Source organism: Sciurus vulgaris, assembly GCF_902686455.1.
Source record: "Sciurus vulgaris genome assembly, chromosome: 9".
NCBI classification, from domain to species: domain Eukaryota; kingdom Metazoa; phylum Chordata; class Mammalia; order Rodentia; family Sciuridae; genus Sciurus; species Sciurus vulgaris.
In genome coordinates, this window is record NC_136469.1 from 135,879,649 (window position 1) to 135,894,723 (window position 15,075).

The 15,075-nt window shown below is 42.1% G+C and overlaps 1 protein-coding gene across 1 annotated transcript; it reads left to right on the forward strand.

Annotated features, from left to right (window-relative positions):
- The first annotated feature begins 1,650 nt into the window (after nt 1-1,650).
- Nucleotides 1,651-2,995, forward strand: LOC306670083 (casein kinase II subunit alpha-like). The gene has a single exon (XM_079154530.1). It carries the CDS (start codon nt 1,903-1,905, stop codon nt 2,668-2,670), a length of 768 nt encoding a protein of 255 aa, XP_079010656.1. The 5' UTR covers nt 1,651-1,902; the 3' UTR covers nt 2,671-2,995.
- Nucleotides 2,996-15,075: the final 12,080 nt, after the last annotated feature.

Genomic DNA, 15,075 nt, shown 5'->3' on the forward strand with positions numbered 1-15,075 from the left:
ACCCCAATTAGAATGGCGATTATCAAGAATACAAGCAACAATAGGTGTTGGCGAGAATGTTGGGAAAATGGTGCACTCATACATTGCTGGTGGGGTTGCAAATTAGTGCAGCCACTCTGGAAAGCAGTGTGGAGATTTCTTAGAAAACTTGGAATGGAACCACATTTTGACCCAGCTGGATCACTCCTTGGCCTATACCCAAAGGACTTAAAATCAGCATACTACAGAGATACAGCCACAACAGTATTCATAGCTGCTCAATTCACAATAGTTAGATTGTGGAACCAACCAAGATGTCCTTCAACTGATTAATGGATAAAGAAACTGTGGTATATATACAATGGAATATTACTTGGCCATAAAGAATAATAAAATTATGGCATTTGCAGGCAAATGGATGAAATTGGAGAATATCATGCTAAGTGAGATAAGCCAATCTCAAAAAACCAAAGGACGAATGATGTCTCTGGTAAGTGGATGATGACACATAATGGGGGGTGGGAGATGAACAAGAATGGAGGAAAGAGGGACTGTATAGATGGAAAAGAGGGGTGGGAAGGAAAAAATAACAGAATGAATCAAAAACTATTACCCTATGTAAATGTATGATTACACAAACGGTATGCCTCTACTTCATGTACAGAGAAACAAGATGTATCCCATTTGTTTACAATAAAAATAAATTTAAAAAAAGTCACATCCTCCGAGGGGACTTCTCTGACTTCTCAACTGGAAAATGGTTTTTAAGTAACCTCTGGAGACCAGCACAAGAGGTGACACCTAACAAAAGCTCAGTAAGTATTTCAAAATAGCCTGTTGAATCAATGAAGTATTCAATGACCAACTGCAACAAGACTGTAACATGTACATAAATGTACATAATGGACATAACATGGGCAGAAAGAGATGCTAATGTGAGAGCAGGCACAGCAGCAGCAGAGTGTGAAAAGCACAGAGTCCAAGCCTACACCAAGGGCCAGTGCAGGACCACAATTGGTGTTACTGAATCACCCAACTCCAGAGGCTACTCTTAACACCTAACCCTGTCCTGTGTGTGTTTGTGTGTGTATGTGTGTGTGTGTGTGTCTGTGTACACTGAGGGGTTATGCAGACAAGAATCTCTGCAGAATTCACATTTGTATCACAATCTCCCAGTTGACTGCCATCTCTTAGGTCCTCTAAAAATAGTTGTGGCAAGAGAACCCTATTCTTTTCTTGCCTCTCTACTGCCTACTCACTATTTCCATTTGGATGTGTGTAGACAATTTAAAATCAAGGAGTCTGAGAGCCTCGCTCTGGTCCCTGCGGCTGGCGGCCGAGCCGTGTGTCTCCTCCTCCGCCGCCGCCTTATTGTCTGTGTGAGGAGAGGGGAGAGCGGCCGCCGCCGCTGCCGCTTCCACCACAGAAATCAAGAGGACTACCAGCTGGTTCGAAAGTTAGGCCGGGGTAAATACAGTGAAGTATTCGAAGCCATCAATATCACAAATAATGAAAAAGTTGTTGTTAAAATTCTCAAGTTGCTTCGTGGCCTAAAATATGGTCTGTATTGGAGAAGCTTCCGTGAACCACTGAGAAAAAATGTTTTCCGCTATCTTTGGATGAAATATTCTATCTTTTGTAAGTACCTGCAGAGTGCCTGGCACAGTGGTAGGAGAAGGGGATTCAGAGACAAGTCTGACACATTTCCTTTCTTCAAGGAGCTCATAACCAGTAAAAAAGAAGAAAATTAAGCGTGAAATAAAGATTTTGGAGAATTTGAGAGGCGGTCCCAACATCATCACACTGGCAGACATTGTAAAAGACCCTGTGTCACGAACCCCTGCCTTGGTTTTTGAACACGTAAACAACACAGACTTCAAGCAATTGTACCAGACGTTAACAGACTATGATATTCGATTTTACATGTATGAGATCCTGAAGGCCCTGGATTACTGTCACAGCATGGGAATTATGCATAGAGATGTGAAACCCCATAATGTCATGATTGATCACGAGCACAGAAAGCTACGGCTGATAGACTGGGGTTTAGCTGAGTTTTACCATCCTGGACAAGAATATAATGTCAGAGTTGCTTCCCGATACTTCAAAGGTCCTGAGCTACTGGTAGACTATCAGATGTATGATTATAGTTTGGATATGTGGAGCTTGGGTTGTATGCTGGCAAGTATCATCTTCGGGAAGGAACCCTTTTTCCATGGACATGACAATTATGATCAGTTGGTGAGGATAGCCAAAGTTCTGGGGACAGAAGATTTATATGACTATATCGACAAATACAACATTGAATTAGATCCACGTTTCAACGATATCTTGGGCAGACACTCTCGTAAGCGATGGGAACGCTTTGTACACAGTGAAAACCAGCACCTTGTCAGCCCTGAGGCCTTGGATTTCTTGGACAAGCTGCTGCGGTATGACCACCAGTCACGGCTCACTGCAAGAGAGGCCATGGAACATCCCTATTTCTACACTGTCGTAAAGGACCAGGCTCGAATGGGTTCATCTAACATGCCAGGGGGCAGTACACCTGTCAGCAGCGCCAATATGATGTCAGGGATTTCTTCAGTGCCAACCCCATCACCCCTTGGACCTCTGGCAGGCTCACCAGTGATTGCTGCTGCCAACCCCCTTGGGATGCCTGTTCCAGCTGCCGCTGGTGCTCAGCAATAACAGCCCCATCAGTCTCCTGATGCCTGAGCAGAGGTGGGGAAGTCCACCTTCTCCTTGATGCAGCTTGCGCCTGGAGGGGAGGGGTGAATACTTCAGAAGCACCGTGTCTGAACCGTTGCTTGTGGATTTATAGTAGTTCAGTCATAAAAAAAAATTATAATAGGCTGATTTTCTTTTTTTTTTTTCTTTTTTCTTTTTTTTTTTTAAACTCGAACTTTTCATAACTCAGGGGATTCCCTGAAAATTACCTGCAGGTGGAATATTTCACGGACAAATTTTTTTCTCCCCTTCCAAATTCAGTTCCTCATTACTAAAGAACAAAGATAAACCAAAAAAATAAAAAATAAAAAAATAAAATAAAATCAAGGAGTCTGAGACTTGAATCTGCTCCTTTCCCATGTTTCTCTTTTCAGTAGATGGTGTCCCACCCTCTCTATTCATCAAGCTAAAACTTCTGAGCCCTTTTGGATTTTACATTTTGTCTCCTCTTCAGCATGAATTTGGTTCCCAAATTTTGTGTAACTATCCCTTGACTTCCTCTATATTTTACCGCTATTGCAGACAACTTAGCTCCTGTGTCCTCTTAGTACGTTGATATGGGCACTACATCGGGTCTCCCTGGGACACTGCTCCCGTCCATCCATCTCCCTCTTTGTGTCCAAGATGGTGATCTTGTGTGCATATCTAACAGATTTCTTCTCCTGTACGTAACATTTCAGAGACCTCTGTTATGGGTTGAAATGTGTTCCTCCACAAAGACATGTTGCAGTATGAACCCTTCGGTGTGTCAGAATGTGGCCTCATTTGGAGATGGAGTCCTTACAGGGACAATCAAACTAGAATGAGGTCATCAGGATGGGTACTAACCTAGTCCGGCTGGTTTGCCTAGACAGTAGGGTAATCTGGATGCAGACACACACTAGGTGATTCTTGAGCATTTTCTAGAACCCTTCACCATTCTTCCCTCTAGAGACTCTAGAGCCTCCACTGGGCTCCCTGGGCATATCAGGGTATTTCACGTATTCCTTTATTTCTTTACCACATCACAATCATGCTTTGAGTCAGCAACTGTCTTTTTTTTTTTTTTTTCTTTTTTAAAGAAACTGGATTTTTATTCTTTTTAAAAAAATTGTTCTGATTTATACATGACAACAGAGTGCATTTTGACACATTGTACACAAGTGGAGCACAACTTCTGCTCTGGCTGTACATGAGGCAATGGTGTTTTTGAAGGGGCCTCTCCAGTGCCCTCTCCTCAGAGGGAGTTCCCTCTTCTCTCTTCTTCTCTGGCATCTTGGGCAAGCCTCTATGGAGCCACGTATTCCCTTGGATTACACTTGTCTTTGTTTTTTGACCGTGTCTCCTGGTCTATACTGAGAGAATATTTCTACCCCTTTCCCTCCAGGGTCAAGGCCGTGAAGTGGTCTATGAGATCCAACTATTCTTGCTGGGATGTTACCAAGGAACTGAGGAGTCGTAGGAGAACCAGTGGAAAGTTGGGTGGTGAGGACCTGGTCTTGTGTTTACTCTGCTTCCAACTTGTTGGAAGATCTTAGACAAACTCCTTCAACTCTCTGGGCCTCTGTCTTCTAGTCTGCAAAGTGGTTGGTTAGATGCTCTCTAGGAAGCTTTAACACCATCCCAGGAGAATCTTCTTCCAAGGACATTCTTTGGTGCCATTCTCATAAGGATTCAAACTGAAGTTCAGATTCTTTGACAGAATTTCAGGCAGATGTAGGTCAAAGGGCAATGATCCTCATCAAAGGGGCTCTCGAGTCTCCCAACTGTCCTCATGAAGGATGCCACTTCTTTTACTTCTGGAAAAACTGACTGTAATCAAAATTTACATGGTCACAATGACGGGGGTTATAGCTCTAGTTGAGTTTTAAATTGAATGGCTTTAGGAACACTGATTATTCAGGACAGAACACTTCCTTTTTTGCTGGCAAGGATCTCAGGGGCAGTTAAGGAGGAGGCTGCTTGAGAAAATGGAACTGCTTCTAACAAGTTGCCTTTAGACCCTGAATGGGAAGGAGTAGACTTTCCCCAAAGCAATAAAACACTCTTACGATGAGCAAAGTGTGTCTGCATTGTCAGTCCATATGAGTTCCAGGTCACCAGGGGAGGGACAGCTCTGAATGGCTGGTGAGCTTGATTTTGTGATAGGAAAAGGCAGAACTCTTGATTTCTGCAGTGGTGCCAACATTTGTTGGTAACTGACAAATTTTCACATGGGAAATCTTGACTGTCTTTGGTTTTAGTGAAAGCTCCCTTCCTTTCGACACTGTTCCTTGAGAGATCTGTATCTTGACAGCCTGGAGCAGTCAAAGAAATTGTTCTCAGGCTCTGCAAGTAACCAGGCATGGTCCTCTGTGTGCATATCACAGAGACACCTTTTTCTTTCCTCCTGAGATGTTTAATATGCTATTTGGTTCATAACTTGCTAACTCGTGTCCTGTGTGGCTCACAGTGTCCTTCCTGGAAAGTGGGTACAATGGTGCCTTATTTCCTGTGACATTTGACTTCTTCCAAAGCCCATTTGTTCATTTCATCTAAAACTTTCTGTTCAATGATGGTACTTCCAGTTTTAAGGCATACAAGTTGCTGAAGTAAAACAGAGTTAAATTAAGTTTTGCAAAAGAATATTTATTTAACTGACTTTAGTGGGGAGAAAATCCTATTAGACTCCACATTGTTGTAGTGACAGCCATGACTTTTTCAAAGACCCTGGTTTGGATGATAATTTTAGTGACATTTCTCTCTAGGTTATATTGCAGCTTGTTCCTTCCTATTTGCATCTTCCTTTCACCCCAGTAGCCAAGAAAGCTATGGTCTCACATTCCTTTGCAGGGGAAGAATATCAGGACTCTGGGAGAAAAATGATGCTTCTAATGTCATCTAGTGGCAAGAGTCAGACTCAGTACCTAGAACTGGGTCTTCTAACTCCATGCCCATTGCTCTTCCCATCACAGAGATTATTGACTTTGCCATGATTGGAGCTGTCTGGTGCTCTGCCTGAACACCAAATCAACTATTTGCTAAGTACCTGCTTTAAACCAGGTTGTTTGATAAATGCTGGGTATCTCCCAATCTGTCACCTGAAGAAGTTCATAAATAAATATTCAAGATAAGATTCCTGCAGAAATAGCCCCTAGTATCAACTCAAAATATAGATCACTTAGGGGTTGGAAAGTGCTCAGGTTGTCTAGCGAGCTTTGATTTGTTGACAGGACATGGGGAAGTGGAAGTTGTCACCGAGTGTCTTGTATTCACTCAGCTCTGAACAAAAATGGATGCATTCAGAGCATGAATTTGTATTCCCTCCCAGCTCCCAAGGAAAAATAGAGGAGAACAAATAGGAAGTGGTGACCTCTTCAAATAACAATGAAGGAAAGGAGAGAATTGGGACCCCCAACCTGGTCATGTGCAGCCTCCATCTTCCCCTTTCCTCAGTCTCTATCATACGGACAGGTAGAAAATGGCTGGGCAGGAAGGCAGGAGGTAGCAAGGTACACAGGATTCCCTGGCTTTGGTCTCCTTCCTCTCTGGGCCATTGCACACCAGTCTGCTGAGTGTCAGGGGCAATTTTAGGAACTTAACCATGGGATTTGTTTGGCCAATGGGTGAAAGCAGATCTGACACAAGGGGTGTGTTGAAATAGCCTTGAACTCTGGGCTTTCCTGTACCTCTGTCATCACCAAGCAAGCATGCCTGGGCTGGCTCAGAGTGAAAGGGCTCTGCAAACTTGCATGGCAGAGTAGGTATGGGGTCAAGGGAGAACTGAGGCCATCATGGCAATTTATAAGAATTCGTCTGTTGTCACACCCACCCTTCACATCTCACCATGCTGTCTTTCTTCAGTATCTTGCCTGTGGTCCCACTTACGTCATCTATGGCTACCACATGTGGGTTCATGATTCCCTAGATTCTAATGGTGCTCTTTCTTTAAGTGCAGCCCAAGCAGCCTCTCTTTCAGAAATATTTAGCACTTCTAGTCCTAACAATGGTGCTCTTCTCTGGGCACCATTTTTACTATGGCAAGTAAAAATTGGTACCCTTATGAATAGACTATCTCTTGACATAGTTTCTTCCTTGAGTTTCTCCCTCAAGGATGTGTATTAGAGAGGGATTTGAGGGGAGAGGAAAAGAGTGTGTATGGGAGCCCCATGTAGCTAGGAATCCAGAGGATGGAGCAGTCCCCACCACAAACACTTAAAGCCTCCATGAAGCTTGTTCCTTAAGAACTCTAGGAAAGTGTCTTCCTTCAAACAAGCATAGAGCTCAGGCCCTAGAGTCTTACCATACTGGTGGAGGATAGGAGGGACAATCATGGGTAGATGACTGGTGTGACAGTGAATTTGAATTTGTGGGCAGTCAAGCCACTGTGTTCATATCAAAAATTATTAATAATACATAATAGTCTCGCCAGTAACTTATTTCACACTTTTCAAGTGTTTATTAAAACGTTTTAATAGATGAGAAAACTGAAACTCAGAAAAGAGAAGTGATTTCCCCAAGATCAACCAGCTCATAAGTAGACTAGAATTTCAAACCAGGTGTGCTTAGTTCAGACCTCAGTACTTTTGTGCTCTGCCATCTCAAAGCTGTGTGGTACCATTGTTATTTCTAGCCATAAAACCACCACTCCTACGTGGGTCACGCCCATGATTCCACACCAGTAGGTAGGGCTTCTGGTGGCAGGCAGTTACAGAGAAGGGTCCTGAGAGAACCTGTCTGAATCCCAGGAGCAGACAGGTGCACCTGGTTCCTCAGGCCTTGCTGTCTCCTTGCCTCACATGTTCCAGCGCGCCATAGCATTGACAGCTGTAGACACAGGTATTTGCTGGGGAAGAAGGAACAGATATTCTAGTTCTGGTTTGGCCGTGTGATACTAGGCCAAGTCACAGACTTGCCTGGTTTTGAGTTACTTGAACATAAAATAAGGAGTTAGAGCACATTCAATACAACAGACTACTACCTGGCACCTACCCGTGCTAGAGAATGGACCCAAGTGAAGAGAAACATGGACAGGGGTCAGTCTTGCTTCCAAAAAGCACGTGGAACAGTGGGAACAAGAACACATGCCCAGGTCTCTTAACACAACTCACAGTGCAGTGAGAACTTTGGCAGAGGTGTAGACATAGTGGGGCATCAAAGGAGGGAGAGGCCTCCAGGGAAGTCTGGGAGGGAAGGCTCACCTGGGAGGCCCCAAGGATGAGAACCTGCATGTGTCTGTGTCTGCCTGTCGGCTGTGCATGAAGGAATGAACTGAATACATGACTGGCTGCTTTCAACTCAGAAAAACTGTTGTTTACGGGCTGAGCATGGGAACAGGAAAGTAGCTTTATTGTATTTTCCGTTCTTTATTCTGGACGAGGAGTCTTGATGTTCTTTAAAACATGTGTTCCTTGCACATACACACACAAACACAAATACACACACACACACACACACACACACACACACACACACACACTGCTGTCTCCATTTTACAGAAGAGTTTTAGAAAATTGCCAGATGCACTTAGCTGGAGCCCAAGCTTGACTGTTGGGCACATGGGAGATAGCAGAGCCTCTGAGGATGTCAAAGGTTGATCCAGAGGTCACCACACAGGACTAAGAACTGACTTCCAAATGTTATAGGGTCCTTACATGAGTTAAAAAAGCTTCCCTTACGGCAGAGAGTGTGGTAGAGGGCAGGGGAGACAATGGTGGTGCCAGCCATTGACTGCTGTGCGTGTTAAGGTCCTGGGCTCACTTCTCTGACAACGCCAACCACCTCAGTTACCATGGGTGCTGTGGTCCTGACCCCTGCTGAGCTCCCACTCAATTCACAGCAGCTCTAGCTGCGGGGGAGATATGCTGGACCTGCAGGCCAGAAAAGCCCAACTGCTAACCAGCTGCAGCCATGAGAGACTTCAGGAGAATCCACCACCTGAGCCTGGTCATCCCACAGGATGATGAGAGGCAATAATAAATTGTTATTATTCTCATGATTTTGAAGGTGTTTTGTTGCACAGAAATGGAGAATCATAGCAGCATTTTGAGTTGGGTTGCATTTTAAGCTTAAGTTTTCCAAGAATTTTTTTTCTGAGGATATGGATTTTTGGCTTTAAAATTCAAATTCTTATGTGGGAAAGGTTATTTTTGACTATTACATAACTGGTCACTTCCATTAGAGGTCTGCAGTGAGCATTTTTTTCTCTGAACATATATTGGCAAGAGGATCTGTGTAGACAGACATTTCAATAGATTAAAATTTGGCCAAGCCATTAGTGTATTTAAAAGGCAAGGTCAGGGAACATGGTGCCCAGCGCCAAAGGATATGTAAAGATTCCTGGAAAGCCATGAAAAAAATACTTAGAAATATCAAGAGTAGATTAGGCTGTAGATTAATGTGCAGTGCACTGTTTTAACAGGCAAGTCATGTTGGCCTTCTCTGAGGTTCTCAAATGATAACGCTCTGGGCCAATACAGTAAAAGGAAGCAGACTTGTAATCTTGAGCTCATTTGCTCTGAATCATGATATATTATTCTTTTAAACAGCCCTGGATTATACAGTCTAATATCTTAATCAAGGTTGGTATATTCTTTATCAAGTTTCTATGATTTTGTTTTTCTGTTTTTTCAGGTTCTGAATATATTTTGATTACTTCATGATGGAATTTGTAGGTTTAAGTTTTAATGATCTGGGACATTTTAATGATCTAGGACTATTTGTCTTCAAAGCCTCAGTAAAATACTGTTGGGAAACCCTCTTGGCCTAGAACTCTGTGTGCATGAGAGTTCATGTGTGTGTGTGTGTATGTGTTAGAGAGCATGTATGAATGTGTGTTGGGAGGAAAGTGGGCATGAAGAAGAGTCAGCAATGCTTTCTAGAGTTCTGGCTTTCACAGTTGTTGAAGCTCTGGATACTATCTCTCCAAATGATCTCAGTGTACTTGGACTACTTCTGTAAAGGCCATGTCTCCAAAGGTGCTTACATTTTGAGACATTGGAATTTAGAATTTCAACACATGAATTTTAGGCAGGCGACAGAATTTAACCCATAATAAATATCAAAAACTCTTTTATAAGTTAGATTTTGTTTTTATTTTGGAGTAGTTCATGTGGTGGGGCTAATGGAAATTTGAGGAGAGATATACCCATTGATCAGTCACTTCCTTCACTACCACCAAGTTGCTACCATATGTTGAGATGACTCTGGATAATCAAAAACTGAATTAGCATCCACATTTAAAAGAAAAACATTCAGACTTTGGTTTTTTGGGTTTGGTTTATTTCACTTAGCATGATATTCTCCAACTCCATCCATTTACCAGTAATGCCATAATCTCATTCTTCTTTAAAACTGAGTTGTATCCCATCATATATATATGTGTGTGTGTGTGTGTGTGTGTGTGTGTGTGTGTGTGTGTATACCACATTTTCTTTATCCATTCATCTGTTGAAGGCACCTTGGTTGGTTCCATAGTTTGGCTATTGTGAGTTGAGCTGCTGTAAACATTGATGTGGCTGTGTCACTGTAGTATGCTGATTTTAAGTCTTTTGTTTATAAACTGAGGAGTGGAATAACTGGGTCAAATAGTGGTTCCATTCCAAGATTTCTGAGGAATCTCCATACTGCTTTCCGTAATGGCTGCACCATTTTGCATTCCCACCAGTAACGAATGTGTGTACCCTTTTCCCCATATTCTCACCAACGTTTATTGTTACTTGTATTCTTGATAATTGTCATTCTGGTTGAAGTGAGGTGAAATCTTAGAGTAGTTTTAATTTACATTTCTCTAATTGCTAAAGATAATGAACATTTTTTCATGTGTTTGTTGATTGATTATATATCTTCAGTGAAGTGTCTGTTCAGTTTCTTAGCCCATTTGTTGATTGGGTTATTAGTTTTTTTGGTGTTAAGTTTTTTGAGTTCTTTATACATCCTAGAGATCAATGCTTTATCTGTTGTGCATGTGGTAAGTATTTTCTCCCCATCTGTAGGCTCTCTCTTCACATTATTGATTGTTTCTTTTGCTGAGAAGAAGCTTTTTAAGTTGGAATTCATCCCATTCATTGATTCTCGATTCAACTTCTTGTGCTTTAGGGGTCTTGTGATGGAAGTCAGATTCTAGGCCCTCATGGTGAAGATTTAGGCTTACTTTTTCTTCTAGTTGGCACAGGATCTCTGCTCTAGTGCCTAAGTCTTTGATCCACAGTGAGTTGAGTTTCATGCAGGGTGAGAGATAAAGGTTTAATTTCATTTTGTGACATGTGACTTTCCATTTTTTTCTAGCACCATTTGTTGAGGAGGCTATCTTTTCTCTAGTAAATGTTTTTGCGCCTTGGTCTAGTATGAGATAACTGTATTTATGGGGGTCTATTTCTGTGTCTTTTATTCTGTACCATTGGTCTATGTGTTTGTTTTGGTGCCAATACCAGGCTGTTTTTATTACTGTAGCTCTGTAATATAGTTGGAGGTCTGGTATTGTGATGCTTCCTGTTTTGCTTTCTTGCTAAGGATTGCTTTGGCTCTTCTGGGTCTCCTATTTTTCCAAATGAATTTCATAGAGGGGAAGAGGTATGTGGGTAGGAAGGATAGTAGAGTGAAACAGACATTATTACCTCATGTATGTATATGACTGCATGACTAATGTGATCCTACAATATATGTAATCAGAAAAAGAAGAAATTACATTTCATTTATGTATGATTTATCAAAATGTATAAATGCATTCTACTGTCATGTAAAAATAGAGCAAATAAAGAATGAATTTTAAAAAGCATATGCTGTATACAGGGGGCCATATATTTTATGGTTCCATTTATACAAACTATGTGGGATAAACAAATCCATATACGTAGATTGTCAGTTTCTTAGGCCTGGGGTTGGGGTTGGGATATGGAGCATTGCTAATGGATATGGGGCTTCTTTTGGCGGTGATGAAACCTTCTACGATTAGGTTGTAGTGATGGACATAGAACTCCATGAGTATATTAAGAATCATTTTAATTGTGACTTTAGGTGGGTAAATTTTATGATACATAGCTGTATCTTAATACAACTGTTCTTCAAAAGCAGGTATTGTTAGATGCTGGGTATAAGAGTGGGTGAATCTAGAAGTCCATTTCAGTCAAGAAATTCTCCATTTCTTTATCTCTTTGAGTCTCTTTTTACTCATTTACAAAAATGAGGAAATTGGAGTCTGTTAAATAGGTGATCCTCTCTATACTTTAAAAGCTTCATCTGAGATCCCTGATCCACCTTACAGAGCATATGGTTCAGAGCATGGACTTTGAGAATCTTTGGATTTGAATCCAATCATTTCATCTACTTGCTCTGCAACCTGAGGCAAATTTTCATATTTCTCCGAAGTTTCATGTCCAAATGGGACACAGAATGGAAAACAATATTACTACCTTCCTCATGGGGCTGTTGGTAGGATTTAAAAGGCTCAGCAAGCTGCTGGGTGGAACATGGTAAATTGCTAAAAGTCAGTATTATTTAATAATAATTAATTATTATTTTACTACCTAGTGTATATGTGGCTTCCTCAGAGTAAGTGCTGTGTTTAAATTTCATAAAGTAAATTTGTCATTCCGTAGCATTTTGAATGAATAGTCCTTACTTTTTAAATTATGCATCTTTTCTACAAAAATAACATCCCAACTTATGGAGGCACAAAACAGGACATGTCTCTTGTTATCCTGAAATTTCCTTGCATAGTAGAAAGTGCCTGGCAGCCACAGCACAAGGCCTATGAGGGCCAACTGCTGAATAACTCTATGGAATCTCTGTGGATCTGTTCTGCCTCAAAAAAAGTATACTTTTATTTGAAATATGTAATCTTTTCGTTAAAAAAATTTAATAATTAATTATTAATCTCCTAAAGTCAAGGCTAATGACTTACTTTACCAGAGTGGGCCAGATGATTCTTTGTCAACAGGAAACAGATCCACTGGGTTGTCCTTTCGCGTTGATGCTCTACTGGTTACACCTCCTACGCAATATTTAATTTCTAAATAAGCCGACACAGCAATATCTGTGATAGTCCAGAACATATGTTTCTTTGCACCCCTCCTTCAGTCTGGCAAGATCAACTGACCCCTGTTTCCAAGAGGCTCCCAATACCATGCAGAATGTGACAATTGCGTGATCATTAAAAGCATCTTGATGGATGCAAAAATATTTAGTTAGCATTTCTTGAGGATGTACTTTGTTCAAAACAACATGCCAAGCACAGAAGGACATGCAAAGATGAGCAGTGTGAGGATGCCACTCTCATGGGTCTCATGGTCTGACATGGGATTACTCCCATGGATCTGTTCTGGCAGGTGTCATATTCTCTGCCCTCACTGGGGTGCTGGTGGAAAGCTACGTCGTGCATACATCACATGGAGCCCAATAATAGATCATGAACCAAGCGCTGCGGACACCTGGAGAAGGAATGCCCAACTCAGTTCGGAGAAGCCATGTGTCCACAAGGAGCGGGAGGAGGACAGTCCCTGGTAAAAGTAGGGAATGCCCTGAATCTCACCAAATAAGTCACGGCCTTTAATAACCTGCACTTCTGACTCAGAGACCAGGGCAGCCTTGGCACACAGCTGGCACTCCTACATCTGGAATGAGGGAGTAGGATTTGGATATTTGTTATGAAGAGACAATAAGAACCCTTAAATGGGAATGATGAGCCAGAATCAGGCATAGGTGTGTGTGTGTGTGTGTGTGTGTGTGTTTGTGTGGTGTGTGTGTGTGTGTGTGTGTGTGTGTGTGTGTTTGCAAGTGTTGGAAATTTAGCACACAGCTGCTTTTCCCCTATATTCAACTTAGCATTTTGTATGCATTGATCAGGAAATTGAGTTTCTTTTTCCAACACAAGTAAGGATGTGAGCAACACAACAGCATGTAGTTTCAACATCAAGCTCACTTCTGACTCATGTGTCTCTCAACACCTGACGTTTTCACTGTCAGGAACATGAATTCTATGTATCACTCACTCTAAAATGAACTTCACTTCTCTCTGCACGGCATTCTCTCCACATGGGCTCACACAAGGGAAGCTGGAGACTAGCGAGGTCAGTCCTGAGCCCTTTCCATGTGGCAACCAGAGCCCTGGAAGCACAGACCTGACTCCCAGGCTCTCGCATTGCTCTGCCTCCGGCCCTACATGCCCAAACTGAATTGGGGAACAGTCTCTGCCACCGGGATGCAGAAAAGCAGGTTTTTCTGTTTACCAAGCAATTGTTCATTTCAAAGGGTTGGGGCAAGCTTGCAGGAGAAAATTGGAAGAAGCAAACATTTATTGAGATCATTGAGTGAGTATGGACCAAAGACCCAAGGTTTGGGCTCAGGCCTGTCACTAATTGCTAGGTAGCTGGAGCAAAGCTCTTCTCTTCTCTGAGTAAAATGAGGATGCCATAGTTACTTTGCAGGGTTGCCATGTGGGTTGGTGGAGTTCTAGATGTGAAACCTGCATCCAGATTCTCAAAGGTCCGGGAAAAATGATACCAATGTATTGCATCTCCCACAGGGTTAAGGAAGCCGTCATGTAACAGGAAAGTCCTGTAAAATCCACCCTTGAGAGCCCTCAAATCAAGGGACAGAAGAATGTATGCTTTTCTGCGCACACACACAAAGAACATCGCTCAGGTTAGTGGCCACGACACACCACCCACATAAGCCAATTCTGCATTTATACACTGGAATCACATACATCATGAAACATGCTTGCTTAGGGACACACGGGAGCCAAGATGCACTGAGAAGTGGAAACAGGGAAATCACACCCTCGGTCATCTTCGTGGATATGTAACCCTGCAGTTATAAAAGGTCTCCACTCATAGGGACCCTGCATTGGCTTTAGTGCACTGTCATAGCAATCTAGAAATTCTAGACTTTCTAACAAGGAGATTCTCAATTTCATTTTATTCCCCAAGTTCCACAAATTATGTAGTCATCCCTAGTCATATCTTTAAGTTATTTCTCTCTTCCTCCTCACTCCCATTTGCTAGAGCTGAAGTCACATAAAATAAAGGCTTTTATGTCACTGTGGTGAACAAGCTCATGTACACAGTGTCTTAGTGCACCCTGGGAGACCGGTATAATTGTCCCCATTGGACGGATGTGTAATTTCCTGAAAGTGGCCTGATTCGTAAGGGGTTAGAGCAGGATTGGTATAGTTGTCCACTTTTTCTATTATGCCGTGATGAATGAGAAAACCTGAAAGGTAATTCTAGTTCAAAAGTAGCACGTAGTGGCAAATGCCTAATACGAAGACATTTGAACTAAGCTGATGTGCAGGGGCATGGGGGTCTCACCAACACATAATTTATTTACGATAAATTTCCCCAGACATGCACTTGCTTCCTGACATGGAATCTGCAGGGTTTTATTTGCCATTATATTCCCAGCCCCTAG